At 41.5% G+C, this 26,701-nt stretch overlaps 1 protein-coding gene across 1 annotated transcript in view; it reads right to left on the minus strand.

Annotated features, from left to right (window-relative positions):
* LOC145414574 (glutamate receptor 1-like) overlaps positions 1–26,701 on the minus strand; it is a 576,687-nt gene that overhangs the window by 263,238 nt on the left and 286,748 nt on the right. The window contains exon 6 of the mRNA XM_080284127.1: positions 18,374–18,538. Coding sequence (XP_080140253.1) covers positions 18,374–18,538 — 165 coding nt within the window. The remainder of the gene's footprint in view (positions 1–18,373; positions 18,539–26,701) is intronic.

The following is a 26,701-nucleotide window of genomic DNA, read 5'->3' on the forward strand; positions in this document are numbered from 1 at the left end:
ATATGAAGGGATAGTTAGATATGTAGGGAGAGTTAGATATGCAGGGAGAGTTAGATATGTAGGGAGAGTTAGAAGTGGATAGACTAACTAATAGACAGGTAAGCATATTAATTCAAAGGCAGTTACTGATATTAAAGCGAAGGGTTAAAACTAAAAGTAGGTGATATTAATGAAGGTCTGGCAAAGAGAAAGAATATAAAGGAAAACGCAAAGGAGGTAAAAATGAGGAAATAAAACAACACACAAAGGAAAGTGGAGGAAGGAGTGAAGAAATGACGCGGATGTCAAATGTAAAAGATAAGGAGAGAGAAAGAGAGATGGTGAGGGGGGTTCTCGTCGCCTGGAGGATGCTGGTAACCGTGGAAGCTGTGGTGGTTATTGAAAGACTGGTAGCTGTGTGGTAGTGGTAGTTGTAGATACGGTAAGAGTGGCTGTCAGCTGTTAGCAGCAGTTGTGCTGGTGGTAACTGCTGTAGTGGAGGTTGTGGTAGGTGGGGCGGGAGATATATATTTTTGAAGAGCTGTGTGGATTATTAGTTGTGGTAATTGTGGTTGTGAAATAAGGGTGGTAGCAGTGGTAGTTACTGGGTGACAGTGGCTGTTGTGGTAATGAAGTTGTATAACTCCTTGTGGCTACGGTAGAAGTGTGTGGGACGAGAGTGGTAAGAGTGGTCGTGTAGGTAGGAGCCACACTGGATAACGACAGTGGGAGTGGTGGTGGTAGGCAGTGGAAGTTGTGGTGGCAGACAGTGGTAATGGTGGTGTAGAGGTAAACATAACAGGCACGGTGTAGGAATTATTAGTTATAATAATGGTCATTGGTGTTACTGATAAAGGTGACTGTAATAATGCCAGGCAATACTGGTGGCAGGATCATGGTAATGGTTGCAGCAGTGGTGGTAGGTTTAGTTGTAATGGAAATGGTAGTGACCACAGCCGGACTTGTTCTCGTTGGTATAGGTGGTGGTGGTCCTTCATAGCATTTAGGGACTGAATAATCACAGTAGTTGGGGTGAAGATGGTAACAGTAATGAGTATGATGGTGGGAGCTTTGTCGATGCTGTTGGTGGCTACGGTAACAATGGTGAGGGTTACGTCGATGGTGAGAGGTAAAATAAAAGAGGCAGGTGTGGTGACAGGTATGGTGACAGACTTTGTGCTGCAGTAATGATGGCGTCGATAATGACGGTGATGCGATGGTGATAGTGATAGGTGGGATAGACAAACGGATACACTGACTGACATAAAATACAGAAGAAATAAAGATACAGACAGATAGGCAGAATGACAAAAGACGTACGGAGTTAAACATCTATCTATCTATCCATATACACATAAATGCACATATACTCGTATACACATACGAGAGAGAGAGAGAGAGAGAGAGAGAGAGAGAGAGAGACAGACAGACAGACAGACAGACAGACAGACAGAGAATGAGAGAGAGACCGTCTTCGCGAGGGATAGAAAAAGTCTCCATTTTAAACGTAAACTAAAATTTGCATTTTTTCTCGAATCCTTCTCGCTATTTCCATTCCTGCATCGCATCCTCTAACACATTCGTTGCTTATTTTTCCCTTAATTTTCTTCCCTTGCTTCCTTCCTTGTCCATCTAGTGTGTATATATTTGCTTTCTCTCTTACGTTTCTCCATAAATTTTCTCTAAGTTTTATTTCAGTTCCATTTTTACTGTCATCCAACACCTCCTCTTGTGCTTCCAATGTTTATATCTTTCGTCTTTTGTTTTCTGGCTTCTTTCGTTCTCTTTTTCGATCAGTCTTTTTATTTCCTTCCTTTCTCCACCTTACTCTCACTCATTCTCCTTTTTCTCTTTTAGCTTCATCGTACATTCTCTCTCTCTCTCTCTCTCTCTCTCTCTCTCTCTCTCTCTCTCTCGTATCCGCCTTGTAAGCATTAGTTCTGCCCTTTGTTTCTCTCTTATATGTAACTGGTCTGTCTTATATGTATGTGTGTTTTCTTCAATGGTATTCCATGGCCCGTCGCTTAAGAAGGCTCCGTAGCACCTTTTCCTAGGCAATTTATTTTTGGATACGGACGGTTAGTATAATTTTGTACGTTATCGATGAAAAGCATGGTGATATATAACACAGAAGAGGATAGCAAGATGTAATATGCAAAACAAATTGTTTCGGTAGAGGTGTTAAGAAGCTTCCTCAACTGACAAGAATACTGGCCTGTGTGCGTGGTGAAGATTATGCCTTGGAGAGGCCTTGGAGAAGCCACCGACTCATAGGATATTGGAAGTTGAGCATCAAGTGGTAAATTTTAAAGGCAATATTGGTGAGGAAGTGAGGCAGGGTGAGGAAGTGAGGCAAGGTGAGGAAGAGAGGAAAGGAGGAGGAGGAGGAGGAGGAGAGGAAGGGAGATTAAAAAAAAAAAATGAGAGAGGAGAGGAGGGGGTACGAAAGAGAGGAGGTAGGAAAGAGGGGAGAAAAGAGAAGGAGTGGGAGGGAGGGAGAAAAGAGAATAATGAGGGGGACTTTAAAAAATGAGGAAAGAGAAGAGGAGGGGATAGGAAAGAGAGGAGGTAGGAAAGGGGGAAGGCAGAAAAGAGAGGGAGAGGGAGGGAGGGAGAAAAGAGAAAAAGGGGGAGGGAAAGAGTATACAGAATGAAGAAGAGGGGACAAGAGGTAGGAAAGAGTCAAGGAAGGAGGAAAGAAGCGAGGGAAGCAGTAAAATAAATGAGGGGAAAGGGGGGAGGGCGAAGAATGAAAGAGGGGAGAATGGAAGAAGAAAGGGAGAGTAATCTCCGCAAAGAATGAGGGAGAGAGGGGAATGGGAGGTAAGAAAGAGGGGAAGAAAGAGGAAGAAAGGGAGAGAAAAGGCAAAGAATGACGGAGTGAGAGGAAGGGGAGGTAGGAAAGTGGGGAGGAAAGATCTATGAAACTGGGGAAGAGGAGAGGAGGTGGGGAAATAGAAGACTGAGGGAAATTTGGGATAGAAAAGGAGAAAGTCCGAGGAAGAGAGTGGAGGAGGAGGTAGGGAAGGGGAAGAAAGGGAATGATGGAAGAATTGAAAAATGAAAAACAAAATAAGAGAAGAAATGTGTACGAGAAAGAACGAGTACGTAGGAAAGAGAGAAAGAAAGAAAGATAAATGAAATTAACAATGGAAAGCGGAAGAGCAAGACGACAAGGAGAGAGGGGAAAGAGGAAACAGTGAAGAATGAAATGGTTATACAGGAAAGAGACAATGGCGAGAACGGAAGACGGAGAAAAATGAGGATGAAAATTTTACATGCCAACATAGTAAAGAAGAGGGAGAGACTGAGCAGGAGGAGGAGGAGGATTACATAGGATTGCATAAAAATGCAAACAGCAACAGACCTTATGGTCCTTTCGAGGCCGCTTGTTACAGAGAAAACTATGACTACAAGATCTAACTCTACATGCTGAAGGATAAGGATAATAAAGCAAGAAGGCTCCCCCCACTCCCAAACCCTCCAGGAAAAAGTGAGAAAAAACACCATGCAGCATGGAAAAACTGACATGGAAATTTCACAGGAAATACTGGAAAGGAAAAGTCACATTCTATAATAGTTTCCCTATAAGCTACCCGTTTGTGTAACCTGAAAGAAAAAGTAATCAAATCAACTCATAGTTACGGCATGGCATTATAAACCGGTACGCCGAGCTAATGGGGCGTCTGTGGACATATCATGGAAACTACATAGTGCACAGTGTGGATGTTTAGGGGTGGTGCGGCAGCCTTGCCTGGCGCTTTTTAGGTAGGCAGCAGTCAATCAGGCCCTAGCTCCGTTCACTCCACTGAGACAAGGAACTCTCCCATGTGGGACAAGTACACAAGTTTCCTCCTGAAGCAGTGACTCCTGGTACATTAAAAAAAAAAATCCCGTTGGTGGTCACTTGACTAACTGGGACCCTCAGTGATCCGCAGCCCATCACAGGTCGAAAGTAAGAGTAGTGACCCTTTACTCAGGGCTATCTGTGCAGATCCTAATCTGTGCTAATAATACTTTCTTTGCATTGGGGAAATTGAAAAATAAATAAGATGGGGTGTCTTATAGTCTTATAGACAAAAGGGGACTGCACAGTGCAATGTGTGGATGTACATTGCATCGAGTGAATGTTTAAGGGTGGTGCGGCAGCCTTGTCTGGCGCTTTTTAGATAGGCAGCAGTCAATCAGGCCCTAGCTCTGTTCACTCCACTAAGACAACGAACTCTCCCATGTGGGACAAGTACACAAGTTTCTTCCTGAAGCAGTGACCCCTGGTACATTGAAAAAATCCTGAAGGTGGTCACTTGGCTAACAGGGACCCTCAGTGATCCACAGCCCATCACAGATCGAAAGTAAGAGTAGTGACCATTAACTCAGGGCTATCTGTGCAGATCCTATTCTGTGCTTATTGTATATTACCTTATTTTCATTGAGTAAATCGAAAAATGTATAATGACATAACGCAAAGCTATGTACAGGTATGTTAAGTTTACAGGGTGACTTGTAGACACTAGGGGACTGCACAGTGCACAGTGTGGATGTTTTGGGATGGTGTGGCAGCCTTGCCTGGCGCTTTTAAGGTAGGCAGCAGTCAATCAGGCCCTAGCTCCGTTCACTCCACTAAAACAGGGAACTCTCCCATGTAGGACAAGTACACAAGTTTCATCCTGAAGCAGTGACCCCTGGTACATTGAAAAAGTCACAATGGTTGTCACTTGGCTAACAGGGACCCTCAGTGATCCACAGCCTATCACAGGTCGGAAGAAAGAGTGGTGACCGTTAACTCAGGGCTATCTGTCCAGATCCTAATCTGTGCTTATATTACTTTATTTGTGTTGAATAAACTGAAAAACATAATATGTTTGCATCATGTCATTATATTATAATGAAATGATGCAACGCTATGTATAGGTACGTTGTTTATGAGGTGTCTTGTAGACAAAAGGAGAATGAACTTACATGTAGCTATAAAAGCAAGTTATTCGGACAGAAAAAGAGTCAGCTGAGGATTCCCGTGCAAATACTTGTCTAGTTTGTTGTTGAATGTCTTAACTGAGATACTGTTCATGGTATCTGAGGGTAATCTGTTCCAGATATTTATGAATCTGTTGAAGAAGAAGAATTTTGCTTCATGGGACTGGAAATGCTTTCCCATAATTTTGAAGCAATTACTTCTGCTTTGACTTGACCGGTCTATTTCAAAATATTTATTCATGTCTAAGCTGTCATATCCCTTCATGATTTTGAAAACTTCAGTAAGGTCACCTCTTAATCTGTGCTTCGTTAGGCTAAATAATTTAAGTTCTTCAAGGCATTCCTCATACGGTTTGTTTCTAAGTCATGGTATCATTTTTGTGATTATTCGCTGTATTTTCTCTAATTTTCCTATGTCCTTTATGTAGTACGGAGACCAGAATTGCACACAATACTCAAGATGGGGGCGTACTAACAAGTTGTACAAGGCAAGTATGACTTTTTCCGATTTAAACTCGAAAGCTCTTCCAATAAAACCCACCAGCTTGATTGCAATTTTAACCGCTTCGGTGCACTGCTTAATCGGTTTTAGGTCATTTGATATCACACCAAGATCCTTTTCATTGTCTGTACTCGATAACTGGATATTATTCATTGTAATTCGCATTGGACGTTGTTACTTCCAGTTTGAAGTACTTTACATTTTTCTGTGTTGAATTTCATTTGCCATTTTTCTGCCCAGCTTGCTAAAGTATTAAGGTCATTTTGTAACTACTGCCACTGTAATTTTGAAGTTACTTTTCTGGTTATTTTAGTATCATCTGCAAATCTGAATACTTTACAATTTAGACCCTGATCAATATCATTTATATAGATTATAAAAAATATCAGTCCAAGTACTGAGCCTTGGGGAACACCGCTAGTCACATTACACCGTTTGGATTCCTTTCCGTTTATCACAACTCACTGTTTTCCGTCTGAAAGCCAGTCTTGTGACAATTTCTGCGTATTTTCTTTTATCCCATGTGCTTCTATTTTGCTCATGAGATATTTGTGAGGGACAGTGTCGAATGCTATCTGAATGTTGAGATAAATTATATCTACTGCTCCTGAGTCATCATATGATTTGTAAACATAATGGAAGAAACCTAGTAAGTCAGTTAATCACGAACGACGATATCTGAATCCATGCTGGAAGTCTTTAATTATATTATTTTCTTCTAGATATTTAACTATTTTATCTCTTATGATTTTTTCCATTAACAAGCAAACTATTGACGTTAAGCTGATTGGTCTGTAATTTCCTGGGTGCGACTTATTTCCTTTTCCTGAATATTAGTGATACATTTACTAGTTTCTATTCGCATGGAACTTTCCCAGTACTTAACGATTTATTTAATAAGACAGAGAGTGGCAGCAGTAACTTATTTTTTGCTTCCTTGTGAATTGTCGGTGATATTTTATCAGGGCCAGGGGTTTTGTTTATGTTAGTACTATTTATGGCTGAGAGGATATCGCTATTATGGATAGCATAGTTACTAAGGACTGTGCTATTTGCTTGGTTTGTTGGTAACAGTAGGTTTCTGGTGGTGTTTTCTACTGTAAGAACAGATGCAAAGCAATCGTAAGAATGTTCGCCATTTCGACCTCATTTTCTGTGTGTCTGCTATTGTTCATTTCTAGGGGGCCTATTGATGTAGTCATAACCTTTTTCGTTTAATTATAACTGTAAAAATCATTAGGATTTGTTTCGCATGTATTAGCAATGTGGATCTCCAGAGCTCTTTTGCTTTGTTAAATAAGTCTTTTCGATATGTGGCATAGATTTTCGTACTGTAATTTTTCATCATTATTTTGTGTAGTTTTATATTAATGGTATGCCTATCTTTTGGCTATTAAATTACTTTTAATTTCACTGGACCACCACTTTGGTTTACTATTACCAGCTGGACGCCTGTTACGTAGGGGCACACATGACTTTACCACTTCATTAAATTTTTTGGTGAATATTTCCCATGCTTGGTTTATGTCATCAGTTTCAGATATTTGATTTCGATCTGTAGTTGCAAGTAGCACTCTGAGCCTGGTGAAATCAGCTTTATGATAATCTGGGACCTTTTCTTTGCTCTCTGTTTCTTTTACTTTTTCAGCAGTAATATTAAACTATATAATTCGGTGATCACTGGAACTAAACTCAGGTCCAGTTTCAACACTGTTGACCAGGTTATCATTTGTAGTTAAGATGATGTGTAGAATATTGTTTCCTCTCGTTGGGTATTCTACGTGTTGAGAAAGGGTGCTTTCTTATAGATTCGTATAAAGCTCTTGTCCTGAGTGTGCAGTTAGCGGTTCCCCCCACTTTGTTACCGGTAGATTAAAGTCTCCAAGAATTACACTATCCTCTTCATAACAAATTTCCGCAATTTGATCATAAAGTTTTTCATCTGTCAGTTGACTGTGCTGGAGGACGACAGACATGACATATATTTATTTTGTGCAATTTAATACTCAGCTGAACATAATTAGCATCTATGTTGGTAATACTGTGTTTGGGTAGCACAAGGTGGTGGAGACTAGATTTCACTTATAGTAAAACACCGCCACCAGCTCGGTGTGGTCGCTCACAGCTGAAAATATTGTACTCTGTTAATGAGTAATCCACTAAAAAGTCACGGTCAGATGTGTTAATCCAGGACTCTGTGATGCCAACAATGTCATAATTTTCTAGGTACAGTAAATAGGAGATTCTAAACCCTCAAACTTGCGTAGACTACGTGCGTTAACATAGCAGACCCTAATTCTGTCCCAAATAGTTGATGAATTGCCTTCTGGGATATTTACATAGAGGTTACTGCTCCTGGATGTTCCGCGTTTTTTTATCTGAAGAGGGCAACTTTATCATGTAAAAGTCTACCTAGCCATGCCGCTTCTACCAAATTCAAATGGAGACCATCTTCCTGGAATAGAGTATGTTGCTCATAAAACTAGTCCCACAGATTGACAAAGTCGACTCCTTCTTGCGTGCAGAGAGATTTGAGGCGGTTATTTGTGCTGAAGACCTTATCATAAAAACTATTCTCTGCCTTGATCCTTGGGAGTATACCAGATATTATCACATTAGTGGACTTAGTTTTAAATCGTTTGCTGGCAATTCCTCCGATCTACTGCATTTCAAATCATTTGTACCAACATGGATGACATACAGTCACAACTCGTTATACGATGGGGTTACGTCAACTCATACCTTAACATATAACGATTTTATCGTAAATTGGGAGATTGAAACACATTATAATAGGGGGGTTACGTCAATTCATCTTCCCAAAGTCACCTACCCAAGACTGAAACAAAAATGGCAACCCACCTTAATCACTTCCTGTGTCAGTACAAGTTGTCTCCAAGACCAAAACAAACACTATCACACTAATACAGGCAGCATTACTCACGTACAGGAACTAGTTGCAACAACACAACAATCACACTTGCATAACGTTGGCCTGATGCTATATGATGTATAAGCCTATTGTAGCACGATGCTTTGCTGAGAGGTGACGATAGCTGGGGGGCACATGTGAATGAGTGGAAAAGACAAGGCTTTGAAGGGGTGGCAGGACCACAACTGAACCAAAACGATGTTCTGCATGCCGAAGCCGCCATCTTGCCTGAGACAAGCGACTGTTGCCTTGTGTGTGCCTGGTGCTTTGTACGAAATTTTCCGAGGGCAATATCGTTATAGCGGGAAATTCATCGCAAATCAGATTTTGGGGTGGAACTTTCTTGTTATCGTTGTAGTGAATTATCGTATGCCAAATCAACATATAACGAGTAGTGACTATACAGAGTTTTATCATATGAGTCTTTTGTGACCTCATCACAGGCTTCTGTGATATCACATAGTCCACCTCCTGGAAAACAGTACCTCTTTCTGCTGCTGGGGGCGCATCCACAAAATTCCTCCAGCTGACCACATACAGTAGATTCCCCAGTATGCCTTGTTTCTTCTGACTCATCATCCACTTCGGCAAGGATCTGGTAGCAATTGTATGTAGTTATGGGAAGGTGCCTTTTACAGGTTTTGCGCCATTTCTTACAAGAGTAAAGGGGACTTCGCTTGGCGAGGAAAGTACTGAATCGCTGGGTGAGGAAGATACCAGTACACTATCATTTGTAACTGCTTGATGGGCGGGGGCTGGTAGGAGCTCAGTTTGTAAGCGTCTTCCTTCTTGGGTGCTGACACTGACTCCTACGTTTGCCACTACAAACTCTTTCAGTACCTCAAACTCTGCCTTGAGTTCTCCGTAATTTCTCTGCGATTCATCAAAACCATTTTCTAGATCTCTTCTCATTATGCATAGTTTGCACACAGGTGTCGAAAAGTAATCCGAAAAATACTGAGGCACAAACCGACCCGTACACTCCTGGCAGACCTTCAGTATAGATGGTATTTTGTTGCAATAATTCCTAAATACCACAAAAGTAAAAAATAATATACAACTGATTAAGGGATGTTGTTATAAATGGATAATTTATTCTATAAATGAAATATTAAATTTCTAGGGAGATTCACTTACTTTTTATATACTATCTTCCATTACCAGTGTAAAAAGAACAGAAAATCTAACTGCTATGGCACAATCCAACCTACCATGAATTCTTTTACCAGTGTAAAAAGAATAGAAAATCTGCATGCTACTGTACAACCTAACTTACCATGAATTTCTTTACCAGTGTAAAAAGAATTAAAAAAATCTACCTACTATGGTATAACCAAACTTACCATGAATGCCTTTACCAGTGTAAATAGAATAGAAAACCTATTTGCTATGGTACAACCTAACTCACCATGAATTCCTTTACCAGTGTAAAACGAACAGAAAATCTACTTGCTATGGTATAATCTAACTTACCATGAATTCTGGAAATACACCATAAACTGATTCACTGGGAGAAAAAAAAAAATGGAATGGAGGGAAAAATCAATATAAAAATCTAGTTGCACTTAGTGAATAACTATTTATAGTATAAAACCTATTTCACTGGTGTAACATCAAATACACAGTTGTTACTCTATACATAAGATAATGCTATTCACTTGCACTAAACCAGCAAGCAACTCAGTTAATATTTGTTAGACTTTACAATGCTAAGACGCACAAAGCTGATAGTGGGAAAATACAGTTCAAAACAAAGACACCTGGTTAGTAAATACACTCTCAATACATTAACACCACTTACTAGTGAGAAAAGATAATCTACTTGCTAAGATATCATTCTAACTGACCTTGATCTGTGGGAAAATAAACTATAATATCGTCACCCTCAAAAAGACACTGCGTAAGTCATTTTTTCTACTTTTCGGGAAATCGAAAAAAAGCTGTCTCATTTTCTTAGAGTTTCAGTTACTTAGGCAGAAGCTTGAGACGCATTTTAGACCACTCACACCCTAGACCTGGCAAAGACAGCTATACCAGTAGGTGCGCCACGTAATGAAGAATTGATTTAGGCAAAAATCCAGAAATCGCCGAAAAATGACTTAGGCAGTTTCTTTATGAGGGTGACGATATGACTTAGACCAGAAATAACAGCAGGAAAGTGCAGGAATACGATGTAGAGGGTGGGAATATATGTAAACAAAGGACAGGCGAACGATTTACACCTTTAACCCGCTCAAAAACGTTTACATGCAATCTATGTAAATACTTTACACGGGGAAAATATGTCTAGGACTCTAATACACTGATCTATTCACTTTCGCACCGATATTCACTCAAACTTGTTGTTAAAGCACTTGGTTATGCAGAGCGCTTGTGAACGCGTATGATTCCAAGATGGAGGAGGAGGAGGGAAAAAAATGTGAGACGAAAGCAACGAAAGAGAGAATTAAAGAAAAAGGAAAGAATGTAATACTGGAAAGAGTGAAAGAGAGAAAAGGAACCTCAAGAAGAGACGGGGGAAATGTAGGAAGGAGATGGCACACGTCAAGGGGACATGAAAAATGAATGTGAGGGGAGAACAGAATATAATGATATATGAAAGAAAGAGGAAAAAATGGAAGATAGGAAGTGAGAGAATGGAAAATGAAATGAAAAGTGGGAGAGAGAGAGGGAGAGAGAGAGAGAGAGAGAGAGAGAGAGAGAAACATGCATGATGGAGTTATAATAGAAAAAAGACAAAAAAAAAAAAAAACTGAAAATAAGGCAAGAAGAATGAGAACAAAGAAGACGTGAAAAATTACCAAGGAGAATGGAAAAGAAGAGAAGAAAGTGAAATGGGGAGAATACACGAGAGACCAGGAGAGAATGTTAGCAAGTAAGACTCAGACTCCTATGACTCACTGATATAAACAAATTCGGGCGTTACCTGGATCGTAATAGTAGATTCTTCTGGATCAACAGAGAGTCAGGGTTAAAAAAAATGAACTGAACGAGATGGCAAGGTAAGGAATAAAAACAACAACGATTGAATGGAAACCAAAGGTAAAGCAAGAAAAGAAAATGAGAGTAAAGAATGGGGAAAAGACAAGGCATTAGATTTGAGAAAATGCAAGAAGAAATGGGAGAATATAAGGAAGTATCAGCGAAAGAGGAAAGAATGAAAGAGGAAAAGAAGTATACGAGAAGATGGTGGGAAAGGAGGAGAGATGGAATGGAAGAAAGAGGAAGGTGAATAGATGGACAGAAGACAGAGATAGGGATGGAAAGTGGAAACTTTGAAGAAAGGTGGTAGTGGAGAGAAGGGAAGGAAAGTTGGATGGGGAGGTGGAAGGAACAGGGGGAGGAGGGGGATAGACGGGAGAGTTAGGAACAACAGGATGGAAAAATGGAGAAAAGAGGAATCTGAAGAGGAGGCAAAATTGGATAGATAGGAGGATGGAGAGAAGGATGATAAGGTAGAGAAGCGGAATGTGCGAAAGGGGGAGGTGGAGAGAGGGAAGAAAGGAAAGAGAGACGTGGAGAGACGAAAGGAAGGAAAGAGGGAAGTGGAGAGACGAAAGGAAGGAAAGAGGAAGGTACAGCGATGGAAGGAAGGAAAGATGGAGGTAGATGGAAGGAAATAAAGAGGGAGGGAGGTAGTTGGAAGGAAGGAAAGGAGGTGAAACGACAAAAGGAAGGAAAGAGGAAGATGAAGAGACGGAAGGAAAGCAGAAAGAGGATGATGGAGATACAGATGACGTGAATAAATGGAATGGAAGAAACAAAGATGGAGAGAAGGAAGAAAGTTTGGAGATAGAAGGGAGGAAAGAGGGAGGTGAGAAGATGGTGGGAGAGTGAAATGATACAGGGAAAGTGGAGAGATGGGAGGAAAATGGAGGTATGTGACTGGGGGTAAAGGAATAATGTAAAAGGCACTGAAAAAAAGGAAGTCGGAGGGATTAAAGGAATATGAAGGAATAAGGAAACAGGAAGAGGGAGGTGGAGAGATGGAAGAGGGTGAGGTGGAACGGAAGAAAGATGAAAGCAAAGAGATGGCAGGAAGAGGTGAAGTGGAAGGAAAGAAAAAATAAGCTTTAGAGATGGCCAGGAGGAAGAAGGATGGTGAAGCGAAGGAAGGAAAGCGGGTGAAAAGAAGGAAAAGTGGAGAGACGTGGCTGCAGTTTGAGGAAAAATTATTTGAAGGGCGTGGGGAAAAGGGAGGAGGGAGGCTGAGTCAAGAAATATATCAGGCTAAGTGTCTGTGTGTGGGGCGGTGAGATGTAGGGGAAAATAGGAATAATTCTGACTTCTGGTTTAAGAAGGTGTTGTGGACCCAAGTAGCGACCAAGACTGAGAAGAAATGACCACAGAGATGCTTGATACAGAGGAAATGATACAGTATACTGGTGTTTGATAGAGACAGCGATGCAGTATACAGCTGTTTGATACAGAGGAAATGATACAGTATACAGATCTTTGATATAGAGGAAATGATACAGTATATAGGTGTTTGTTACAGAGGAAACGAAACAGTATACAGGTGTCTGATAGAGGAAATGATAATACACGTTAAAAGTGTTTGATACAGAGGAAATGATGATGCAGTATAAAGGTGTTTAATACAGAGGAAATGATGTTACTATTAAGGTGTTTGCTAGTGGAAATGATGCAATATAAAGGTGCGTGATACAGAGGAAACGATGATACATAATACAGGTACTTGATAGAGGAAATAATGATACATAACACAAGTACTTGATACAGAGGAAATAATGATACATAAAACAGGTGCTTGGTACAGAGGAAATAATGGCACAGTATAGAAGTACCTGTGACATTAACCTTTACAGTATGATCACCTGTATCTTATTTTGGCTGTGACTAAGTATATTTTGGTTAGGATATTTATTTATTCGTTTCCTTAGATACTTTTTACCCGTCCCCGCCCCGGAGGGGCTCGGGGACGGGTATTGTTTTCACTTGGTTTGTATGTATGTTTGTTTGTCTGTCTCTCTGTTAGTAACTTTACGCGAAAACTATTGGCGCGATATTGACTAAAATTACAGGGATCATGGGCTATGATCTTCTGATCACCTGATTAATATTTGGGACAAATTTGGCCAAGGCCTAGGCTATAGGCCCAAAAAATGTAAAAAAACAAATAGAAGTTAAAGAAAATGTTTTTTTCGCCATAACTCCTATCAAATTTGTCATATCGACATGAAACAAAACCTAAAGGTGCATTTTTCTGGATCCTGTAACATGCCTCAATACATCAGAGGGGTCACCCCCTCCCCTTAGCGGTAGGGGCGTCAATGTCGGGTGGGTCGGGCCTAAAATTTCAAATGGGCATAAAACCATCAATTTTAACTCAATTTACACCTACTTTGATATGTGATATCCTTGACTAGATATCCTGTTGTGTTTATACGTCTGCATTAAAATGACTATCGGGGACAGGTTTGCTGTGCCTTATCGCTTCTTGTTTATTCAGTAAAAGCCCAACAGTCTGAGGGGAAGGATACTGTTGAAGACCAAGCAGGAAAGGAAACATGTGAGAACCAAGGTATACACTGATACATACAGGGAATCCATTAGCTTTCAAAGAATTAATGCTGAGGCGGTGAGAGGTCATTCTTAGGCTGAATGGGGTCGTCTGTTGGAAAGAAGGCATATTTGTATCACGGGGTTTGATAGGGCTGAAGTTGAGATAGACAGATAGGTAGATAGACAGATAGACAGACAAACCGATAGACAGGTAGATTAATAGACAGACAGACAGACACTGGCAGACAGACGGAACGATGAGAGAGAGAGAGAGAGAGAGAGAGAGAGAGAGTGAGAGAGAGAGAGAGAGAGAGAGAGAGTGTGTGTGTGTGTGTGTGTGTGTGTGTGTGTGTGTGTGTGTGTGTGTGTGTGTGTGTGTGTGTGATTCACCGGGTAATTCACCGGGTCGGTCAGGATCACCAGATGTTCGTGATCGTCAGCTTTTACCCTCCCGGAAGGGAGCTGAGAGCTCATATAGTCCGATCTAAGGGCAAGGCTGTGACCTTCACACAAGCACACACCCGTCCCCTTGCTCAAGGGGGACAGTAACCACCCACTTCGTCAGTGAAACTTTTCGCAACCTGAGCGAGGCGCGAACTCCCGTCCACCAGATGGCAAGCGAGAACGTTACCACTGCACCAGCGAGCGGTGTGTGTGTGTGTGTGTGTGTGTGTGTGTGTGTGTGTGTGTGTGTGTGTGTGTGTGTGTGTGTAGGGGAGAGGTGAAGATGAGGAAGGGGCGTGGTGAAGGAGTACTATAAAAAAAAACACCTTAATTAGGTGCTGGAGGGCTTGACAAGAACGGTAATAAGACGAGGCTAGACGAGTGAGTCATTACAGAGGAAGGGAAACGATAATTATGGCCACAGGAGGAGGGGGGAAAAAAGAGATCTGAGAAGGGTGAGATGAAATTTTAAAACTAAATTCTGTTCTCTTCTCTTCTCCGTGTGAACCGGAGGAGTTCTTAAAGAGAAGCAAGGGTATTTAGGTAATTCTCTCTCTCTCTCTCTCTCTCTCTCTCTCTCTCTCTCTCTCTCTCTCTCTCTCTCTCTCTCTCTCTCTCCAAATCCTTGTGACTTTTGAGGCAGAGGTTCACTGATCTCATTGACACATACTTTGTGTGTGTGTGTGTGTGTGTGTGTGTGTGTGTGTGTGTGTGTGTGTGTGTGTGTGTGTGTGTGTGTGTGTGTGTGTGTGTGTGTGTGTGTGTGTGTGTGTGTGTGTGTGTGTGTGTGTGTGTGTGTGTGTGTGTGTGTGTGTGTGTGTGTGTGTGTGTGTGTGTGTGTGTCTCACACAGTTGTAAAAGGAGAAAACTTTACATACCTGTTACATGGGATACAAGGTTGTGTATCTTTGTACTAAAATATAGCCTAGTCCGGCAAGCGAATCCGTAGATCTGTCTCCCAAATGAATACACCAGTTACCACACTGATCTGACACGTAAACAAAACTTAATCTATTATTATACATAATACCGTTCGTCTTTATATTACAAAGCCGGGAAGTGTTCACCTGAAATAATTATATACAAATTTTGGAAAAGCTATTTTGGGGGCTGATAAAACAGTTTTACCCTAACGTCTGGCCTCTTCAGACATGCCATCCTTTCCATCTTATTCATTCCGTTTGTATAAATGCACATGTTCCGTCATTTTTCACAGGCTGTTTGACGAGGGTCCAAGTCGGGCCGAAGCTGTTTCACCTCAATAAGCACATTCTAAGTATGGGTATAATTCTTCCATAAGCTAGTATATTTGGGGACTTTCAATTCTCTCCTCTGCACACACCCTTCTATCTCACAAAAATAATACAATTCCCTTCACAAAGACTTAAGTTGATCTTCTAGTAAGTACAGACCCCTTCCCTTTGGCTTCTTATTGCACAGTTGGCATCGAAAGTCCTGTTGCCTATCCAGCTATTCTCTCTAGGCACTTTGATAATCAAAATCCGCGGCAACAGACACTTATGACTTCATCTGGCCTCAGATCAGCGTCTTAAGCGAGTTTTTTTTTTTTTTTTTTTTTTTTTTTTATGTTCGACTCTGGGCATAGGCTTCACAGCCTGCTCCTAAGGCCCAGTAGTCCTCCTACATATCATACACCTCTACATGTCACCACTTCGGCGCTAACACCCACCGTCCATATTGAATACAAGCTAGGGCTGTCTCATACAGGACTGGTGTATTGGTATTAGCGGAGGTATTTTTAAGACGTGTCGGCGGGTCTTCTGGTAGATCGGTAAAGTCTGCTTTACATGAATTCAAATCCTTAAACTGTTCCCTGCCCCAGCGGGGATTTGAACTTCGGTCCGGTAGGACCGCAGGCCACCTCTCTACCGATTGAGCCACCGCACACACCATTCATTTTAAGCTTGTGGAGAGAGAGGCAGGGGAGGCGACATGACTTTCGATGTTGACTCTACATCCTCGTGTTTACTGTAGGTGTTGTATTTTAATCAAGCACAATGAAAGGTAATACAGCAGAGTCAAGAGTCATATTTTCACCTTAAACTATCGTACGTCGTATCCTGAGTCCGCTGTTCAGTGTAAGGTGGTCATTCGAAGGCCGTCTGAATACAAGAGCAGCAGTTTGCAATGACACTTACTCATGCAGTCCAGAATTGCTTCGAGCTATCAACAAAGTGTCATAGGTGTGTAAGGCCACGACTAACTTTCAGACTGAGGTAAGGGTGTTTAGTAACTATGACGCTGGACTGCATGAAAATACTGTTTACTCTAACCTGTCCTAAAATTGCCACCTCTCCATCTTGCATGATGAGCTGTAACAATGCATTAACACTAGAATCCGAGCCTAGTCACAAAAAAGTGCTATAAAAAGGATGTATGGCCGCAGCCTTTTCTTTTGCCACTAAGCTACGAGAAATAGGCTGCAAAAGAACGAAAATCTGGGCCAGGTTAGGATAAAAGCGGTATAACCCTAGCACAGCCGGGAAATTTTGCTATACACTTTTTACTCTAACTTGGCCTCACACAGAAGTCTCTCTATCTTGAATACTGAACTGTAACAGCAGATAAACACTAGAATATGATGCTAGTCACAAAGAAGCGCAATAAGAAAGATGTACAGCGGCAGCATTGTCTTTTCTGCCGTACAGCTATGTGAAAGAAGCCTCAAAGGGACGAAAATCTGGACAGAGTTAATGTGAAAGTAGCTACTACGGTAAATAATAAACAGCAGTGAAATTTTGCCAGTAGATAATACATTGAGGGCAACTCACCTCACTCGCCAACAATAGCAATACTTATATTTAGTACTTACCGACATAACATCTGTCTCATCCGATCAATGAAAGAGAAAATAAATTCCAAAATGTACCCGGCCCTCCAATAACGATAACATATTCCAAATTAGAACATACTCTTACGAACCAATACCTGAAAATCCCAAAGTAGTTCTTTAAGAAATCCTATTTACCTCCCCCCCCATAATAAAAAGCAAAACGATCACGTTAACCTACCACGCTTCTCAATAATAATAATAATAATAATAATAATAATAATAATAATAATACTCCATCCATCCATCCATCATCCAAACCTATGTTGCCCCATGAGGAGCGTAGGAGCCCGGGGCTAGACAAATTGGTCCTGACATTTAAGATGAGTGACTAGCCTCACTCATCCCTGAGTAGCATTACGTGAGCAATAAACCCTAACCATTCCTTGGATATAAACCTTCACCATAATAATAATAATAATAAAACGAACAGAAACTTCACCGACAATCGAACCCATGCGTTTATTCGCGACTTCCACATTTCTCATTCCTCTCTGAATATCAGAAGCCTTCCTTCGTCATCATACTGGTATGAGACTATTTTTTTTGTAATACCTACCACTCGCAACAAAAGTACAATTCTAAATCTGGGAAAAAAAAAAAAAAAATTCAATCCCCACGGCCTACAAGGAATTACCGAAACCTTGGATAATAATAATAATAATAATAATAATAATAATAACCGGGTACTCACCGAGATATAGCCGTGGCCAGCGCCCGGGAATAATAATAATAATAATAATAATAATAATAATAATAATAATAACCGGGTACTCACCGAGATATAGCCGTGGCCAACGCCCGGGAATAATAATAATAATAATAATAATAATAACCGGGTACTCACCGAGATATAGCCGTGGCCAGCGCCCGGGAATAATAATAATAATAATAATAATAATAATAACCGGGTACTCACCGAGATATAGCCGTGGCCAGCGTCCGGGAATAATAATAATAATAATAATAATAATAATAATAATAATAATAACCGGGTACTCACCGAGATATAGCCGTGGCCAGCGCCCGGGAATAATAATAATAATAATAATAATAATAATAATAATAAGCGGGTACTCACCGAGATATAGCCGTGGCCAGCGCCCGGGAATAATAATAATAATAATAATAATAATAATAATAATAATAATAAGCGGGTACTCACCGAGATATAGCCGTGGCCAGCGCCCGGGAACAGCTTTGGATCCAGTGTAGACCATGTCCTGAGGAAGTCCCTGACGAAGGGGCTGGACGTGTCCACTATACGGAACCCGGTGATGTTGACGGCACCGTATTCCTTCACGTCACGCTCCCACCTCTCGTCCATCACCTGAGTGGATGGTTATAACGTGTGAGTGACATATGGAAAAATGAAGCACATGAGATAAAGTGAGAGAGATACATGCCAAGTTCATTAGAGAGGTGAAGGAAATAATGACGAGAGAGAGAGAGAGAGAGGGGGGGGGAATTATTTAACAGCGAATGCAAGAGATATTGCACAAAGAAGGAATAACTGAGAACTGTGAAAGTGAGAGAGAGGGAGGATAGGACGAGCAACGGAGGAGGGGAGAGAGAGACAGACAGGAGGGGACAGAGAGAAAGAGAGAAGGGGGGAGACAGAGAAAGATGACATGGAATGCGAGGGGCAGAAACGAAAAACAAGGATGGAGGAAACAGGATATTCGAGAGAGAGAGAGAGAGAGAGAGAGAGAGAGAGAGAGAGAGAGAGAGAATACAAAGGAATACAGAAGGTACAAAACAGCGAATGATATGAAAGAGGGGAGTAGACTGCAAAGTATTACAAAATAATAGAGAGGGTGTATGGAACAAGGGAAAGGAAGACAGAATATACAGGATGATTAGAGAAAGTGAGAGAGAGGAAAGGAGTACAATCGGATAAAAGGGGGTTCAAAGGAATACAAGAAGTGAGGAAAGGAGGAATGAGGCTATGAATGTACAAGTGAATACAAATGGAGATTACAGGCTGAGGAAGAGAAACAATAAAAAGCAATTGAAAATGTGGTGAGAAGGGGACTGACAGGAGAGGAAAACAATAGTGTACAAAGAGGGTAAAGAGAAGGGAGGAAAAATGGTGCAAAGGAATACAAAGAAGATCGAGATGGAGAGTTCAGTAAGATGAGATAGGGCACTACAAGGGGAGTGCAAAGGAGTACAATATAAATACAGGAACGGGAAGGAGGAGAGAGAAACAATTAAAAAATGTACAACTAGCAGTGAGAGGGAAGATGAGTGAGGGAACAAGGAGAAAGGAAGACAAAGGAGTACAAATGGATGAGAGGAAGGGCAAGAGGAGGAGTACAAAAGAATACAAAGAACGAGATGAAGTGAAGGTGGGGAGAGATTGGATATAACGATCAGTACAAAGGAAAGTGAAAGACGTGGGGAGAGGGGAGGAGATTCAACGTACAAAAGGAGAGAGAGAGAGAGAGAGAGAGAGAGAGAGAGAGAGATTAATTAGCCACATTGAAAAAAAAACGCATGGAGTAAGAATCAATATAAGAAAATAATGAGAAAAATGTCTGGTAATGAAGAGTAGAAAGGTAATAAAATGCATGATATAGAGGATGAAAATGAGAAAAGATAATAGACAAAACCAAGAATGACGAATTGGTAAATGGAAAACGCAAAACGATGAGGAAGAAAGAAAGACAAAGCACGAGAAAATGGAAGAGGAAAGAAAAACAAAAGAGGATAATTAGGAAAACAGATGGAAGAGAAAGGAAGGAGACGAGGATCAGAAAGAGGAGGAGAAATACAGAGAATACAAGAAATATGAACAAGATGACGAAGACGGTAACCAGGAGGAGGAGGAGCAGAAGGAAATGTGAACGAAGTAAGAAAGTCAAGAGGAGGCACGAGAGGATTAAAGATGTAGAGACTATTATAGCAGACATCAGAAGCACGACTCTCTCTCTCTCTCTCTTCTCTCTCTCTCTCTCTAATTCCATCTCCCCTCCCCCCACCAAAAAAAAGGTGAAAGGCAAACTAATTATAGGCAATTACTTATACAAACATCGCTCTCGTAATTAAAACTAGGGGCCATCGCCTGCAACGGACGTACAGATGGAGGGACGGACAAGAGGTATTGATAGATGGGTAGACGGACAGATGCACCAGCGGGACGGCCAAACGAGAAACGGGCGGAGGGACACAGGAATGCACATACGTACATAGACAGACGCACGCCTCATTACAACCGTGATTACCTATGGAAGTGGCCACTCGAGTTTCTGAAATGGATGAAGGTGACCTCTGTTGCCCTCAATTTATCAACCATTATGTTTGTGACGGCGACTGAATGAGGAGAAGGAAGTCGGGGAGGGGAAGAAATACTATTTGTGCCATCATCCTTCTTCTTTTTCTTTTTAACAGTACTATCATTATTATTATCTATACATGAAGGGACCGTAGTCTGTCTGTATACGGGCTTATCCAGCTACTCCTCCTAGACTCGTGGACTGATATCGATAAAGCTCTGCAGGAACACTCCCTAGTGCTTCAGATTGTGCATTTTTTTTAGTCTTATAAATATTTTCCTTGCGCATTAATTATAGTTGCCCCTCATACGTTTGTTTTCTGCAACTTAGCCAACGAAACCAAGTCCATTTTCTTCGAGCCTTACCAGCTACTAGTTTATTCATACACATTTAGTTCGAACAAATTCCGAAAAATGAAGAAATGGTGACGGATCAAACGACCGAAGGGGTCTTTCTCGAGTTATTATAATTACTATACTAATAATAAAATAATAATAATCATCATCATAAAAATTATTATTATTATTATTATTATTATTATTATATACTGTACAGTCGGTAAAAAAAAGTATCGGTGCACAACACTGACGAAACATTTTGGATCAGGGTACGAAGGTCTCTGAAATATTTGTGTCCGACGTGTTGGAGGTGTTGGGAGGTGTCATATAACGTCATCTGCGGTATCCCCTCGCTAAAATATAAATAAACATTATGAACCTGCTACAGCCAGGCATAACAAGTTACCAGCCCTCCCACACAGCCAGCACGTGAGTGAATATTTTCGGAAGACATCGAACCCTCTATGCACCGATACTTTTTTTACCGAGCGTACTGTCATATTGTTAACTCACCTAGGCTACTGCCGCAGTGTTTTACTTAAGCTACAACATGGTGACTTTAGCCAGTATATGGAAAATCTACCAGTAATTATGCTCTTCAATTACCAAGCAGGACTGACTAATGGCTGAATGGGAGAAGCGAGATTGTGTGTGTGTGTGTGTGTGTGTGTGTGTGTGTGTGTGTGTGTGTGTGTGTGTGTGTGTGTGTGTGACCAAAATATCAAAATATCAAGTGGGCAAATTCTATCCAAACCGTGGACAGTATCCCGGGATATATGGCTTGCTTGTCAACACTTTTGCCGAAGCTGCGATGGTATGCCTCAGACTGCCAGAGGATTCTGCAAGAAATACCCCCTAACTCCTTCTTTTGGCTTGACATTATTTGTCATTTTCTATCATGCCCTCAATGAAGGGAACGGCTATTTTTAAAGGGTAGGTATTAGAAATCCTTCAAAGGTCTCTTATACTCAACGACCTTCATCAAAATAATACCCAATTTCAGGTTTCTGAATGCTAGTGAGATACTTAACTTCGTAGGAGTAAACAGCGAAATTCTACGACTTATTTTTTCGATTTTGGTGAAGCTGCAATAGTATCCCTCCGACTGCCTGGATTACTGATGTAGTTTTTTACTGATGGCAGACAATTTACATTCGTGGGCGAATACACTGGCTTGTATTTCCCACTCTGATAATTTGGCTGTTAGTCTGTTCCATCAAATCCAAGTGAATCTCTGCATTTCATGTGACCATTTTGTCCTATACCTGACCCTTCCCCTCACTTCATCTCTGTTTTGTCAAACATTTATTTGGGTTGTCCATCTGCTATCTGTTCTACAGTTGAGGTGATCTGCCTCTATCCAATTTGGCTTTTAAACTGTAGTTATTATATCATCAATTTTACGAGATGCTGCCCAAAAGTTCCCGAAGGAAAAAAACTTTGGTCAAGCCCTAATCATCACCACCCCCTTCAAAGTAGTATCCTTGGGCGTTCAGACATCGATCCCAGTATTTCTACCATGATCGGAACACATTCCAGAAGTCCTTTAACATAAGTTTGTTCAGCAATGTCTGCGATTTTCTCCTGGATCTCCTCAGTGGTTCCAATTCATAGTCATTTCAGCGGGATTTTCATTTTCAGAAAGAGGAAAAAATCATGGGAGGCCAAATCTGGTGAATACAAGGGTGGGGGAGAACCAGCATGTTTTTCTATGCGAAAAACTGCTGAACAACATGGCCTGTCTGCATGGGTGCATTTCATGGTGAAACACCCATCTGTTTGTGCACCACTTGTCTGGATACTTTTGCCTCACATCGCCATACAAAATGCGTTGGCAAGTTCCATACGATTTGCTAACAATGTCACAAACATCATGGTCTGTCCTGCTGCGATCTTCGAGGATGGTTGCACTAACTCTGGCCACATTGTCAGGAGCTGAACTAGTGGAAGGGCGGCCAAAACGTACACCATCATCTGTTAACATTTGTCCACTTTTAAAACGCTTAAACCAGTCATAGGTTTGTGTAACCCCTAAAGCACTGTCACCAAATGCTTGTTTTACCATTTTATGAGTTTATGCCACGCTATTCCCGAGTTTCACACAAAACTTGATGCACACACGTTGCTCTTTCACATCCTCCATTTTATAGTTCACAAAATTTGCAAATTAACCCAAATGCAATGATGAAAGCACACAAACATTCAGCAAATGCATTCACCCTGCACAATGCCACTTGACACAGTAACAAACAAAGCGTACATGCACCGCCACCCAGCATCCACACACTGTATGACCAGCGGTTTCTGCCCTGCTTTCAAATTTCAAAAACTTTTGGGTAGCACCTCGTAGTCTGCTATCTTATCCAGAAGTTCTTTTTTTGAGTCTCCAAGTGGCATCTAACAACCCATTAGATTCCATTTAAGCACTCAACTTTATATACTTGGGATTAAATAAAAGGCAAAACAATTTTTTTCTACTGACTTTACCACTCTTTTTACTGCATTGCTGGTGCGTGACTCTGGGAAGGAAAGAAACACTTATGAATGCTCCTGTAAATACTCGTAGATCCTTATCTTCCTCTGATGGTGAAGGGAAAGATAAATAATTAAATAAACAAATATGGCACTAGACTGAAAGTGGTTAATAGATTTCTATTAACTGAAGAGGAAAGATTGTGAGATTCAAATACAGTTTTAGCAATGTTAGCTGGTTATAGATGGCGTCCATGAAAATGACTGATGTAACAATGTACAGAGAGTTTTGGATGATGCTGTTAGAAAGAATGAATCGAATATTCTCAGAATAATAAGCAAAATTTTGATTACCCAACGAGAAGAAAGAGGGAAGACTGACAGTGAGTATAGACGAAATTAACTGTGCATCTGGTGAGACTGTGCTTGGAATGCCGGATGGATCAACTAAAGATTTAACTTTTTCTGGTAGGGTTGCACTGAACACTTTAAGATGATGAGACCCATTGGGTCACACAAAGGACATAACATCAGTGCCTACCTTATGTAACAGAGAGAGATGAAGCTAGTGATCATCCGTTTGTGAGGTGACGTTAAAATACTGAGACAAGGTCTGGGGCTCGAAAAGAGAAATGGTCAAGACAAGGTTAGTGAGTAGGGAAGAAGTATGAGAATGGGACAAGGAATCCGAAGAACAGGAAGGGTAGATGGAGGAGAGGGTGGAGGCAAATAACGTTCAGAAGTTACTATGTAAGATGAACAGGTGGACAGAGATGTCGGAGTAGGGGACCGTGAGGTGGAAACTGGCGTAGTTAAGTGGGAAGAAACAGAAGAGGTGAGTACAGGTTGGGAAACAGCTGGAAGAGCCAGAAACGTATCATCAAGAGAAGCCAGGGTCATCATCAGGGTCAAAACATCAGCAGAAATGAGGCAGGAAGAGCTGGAGACAATTTCCACAATCTTAGATGGTAAGGAAAAGGCTCAACATAACTGCTGAAAAAGAAAGGATCGCGTGAGCAGAACCCGGAGTCTAGAGGCTCGGCCATTTCCACAAGCAGGGTCCAAGTTCCAAGCAAGCACTCCCTGCCCTTTCCAGGAAGGGATAGCAACAACAAGTCCACCCACAAAGCAACGGCATCCACGGATCCGCGGCTGTAGCTTATTAGCAGTTCCGCATATGCACAGGTCCACACACCTGGGTGGTGCCGAACAACCATGGTCCCCACAATTGGCCAGACCAACAGTGCACAGGCCCTGATCCTTAATGCTGTAACATGCTGAAGGCTACTGATGAAAATTTTTACGAATATGGAAAATTCCACTCTTTTTAGAGCAGAAGATGGAATAGGGAGGAAAGGAGAAAAGGAAGGAAGAAGCATCAGTAGAAGAAAAGGGCCCTGCAAAATTAGCTGAGGCAGTGACAGGGATCTAAGGTGGAGGGGGGGGGGAGAGGACAGAATAGAGTGGAGACTCAGATGTGACGTTCACCCAGCAACCAAACCTCCACACACCATGGAGTCCATTAAGGTACCCTGCTATAATCCCCCACACAGCGTCTCATTTGACGTCTCCGAAGCTCGCCACGATGACAACGATCAAGGAAACGGGGAAGAGTGTCATCTGGAACTGCACAGAGAAGATAACTTAGTAGCCCAGATGACGGGAGAGTAATTCCTCCCTCGCTGCTCCCCCCCCCCCAACCACCACCATCACCTGGCGCTGAGAGAGGAGGGACAAATATTTGATTTTAAATACGACAGAGACAGCCCTTTTAATGAGTATTTTACTGCCGTCAAAATTAAAGTTTGCTTATCTTAATTAAATCATACGGTTAATTTATTTGACCTGTCCAGGACCACCACAGTATTTTATTTTCTAATTTACCTTTAATTAGTGTTAGGTGGAGTGCTCCGCGGCATTCACTAACCAAATTTATTAATACTTGTTTTTCTAACCATTTCACGCCGATGACGTTTTAAATTCTTGCTACATTCAGATTCAGCTCCGTAGAGACCTTAGAACGAGAGGAGTTAGAGAGTTCATTTACCTGTCACGTGCGAGAGTTTAGGTACAAAAACACCTGATATGCACGAAATGGTTAATTCACCAAGTCGGCTTTGAGATTAATTTTCTTATTCACTAATCATATATTTTTACCTCCCTAAAAACACAAATATCACCTGTTTTCACAGACTGGCCACATAGAAGGGATTAATTTCGGTCTTGGTATCACAGTACGGTTTTTCTAGGTTTTCTTTACTTTTTTTAATTTGCTTTGCATATTTTTAAGGAGGTGGACTATGTATGTGATGCTGTCGGAAAGTTTTTTTTTTTCTTTTACTACGATTGTCGATATTTGAAAATCACTCTCTCTCTCTCTCTCTCTCTCTCTCTCTCTCTTTTGCCCTTCTTCCTTCATTCCCTCTCCCATCCTTACCTCCCTTCTCCTCCATCTTCCTCTCCTTCCCTTCCCCTTCCCTCCCTTCCTTCCTACACCCTTTCCCATCATTTCCCAAATATCCTCGCTACCCACATCACTAATTAACTCCAATCCCCACCTCAATTACCAGTAAGACAAAATATATAGGCGAAATGGGCAAAATAAACCGCTAAGAAAAAGGTGTTAAAAGAGCCAAACAAACGAGAATACGCCGCTGATAGGTTGATCGGAAATTTCGTGACGCCTCCTCCACCGCGATTTGTTTTGAATATCATATCTTTCCATCTTACATGTAACTGATGAACTGTAATTATCAACTAGACATAGACACAGGAGAAAATGGTGGTGGTGGTGGTGGTGGTGGTGGTGGTGGCGGCGGCGGCGGCGGCGGTGACTGCGGCGGCGGTGATACAGGGTGACTTATAAAGGCCCTCTCCCACTTCGGCGTAAATAGGCACGATGAAGCCACGATGAAAATCGTGGCCGAAGTCGGTGATGTGTCGACGACTCTGACCAAGAATCTTGGTGTCGGCATAATACCGGCGACACCAGTACGACAAAACGCCGACACCTCGGCGGGGTATACGATATAACCGGCGACTAGTAGCCGACATATCGGCGATATGTCGGCGTAATGCGCAAGCATTATTCTAAATTCAAATTTTAACGTTTTTTTTTTACGGTGATTCAACGGCGATAAAGGTACAACGGCGGCATGCTGTTGACGATGTATCGTCGATGTGTCAGCAAATGCATCGGCGCAAGAGGCACGACGTTATTCCTCTGAGTTCACCTACATGTCGGCGATATATCACCGACATTCATAAGATGAAATATTACTGTCGCACAACCCGGTACGTATCGTACGGTTTACGTAGGCTATGTCGTATTAACCTCACCGATGCATCGCCGATACATTGCCGACACTTCGCTGTATAACCGTACGACATCTCAACGGTTTTTTT

Source organism: Coenobita brevimanus, chromosome 1 (assembly GCF_032717465.1).
Source record: "Coenobita brevimanus isolate Jiangsu-jjx chromosome 1, ASM3271746v2, whole genome shotgun sequence".
Lineage (NCBI taxonomy): Eukaryota > Metazoa > Arthropoda > Malacostraca > Decapoda > Coenobitidae > Coenobita > Coenobita brevimanus.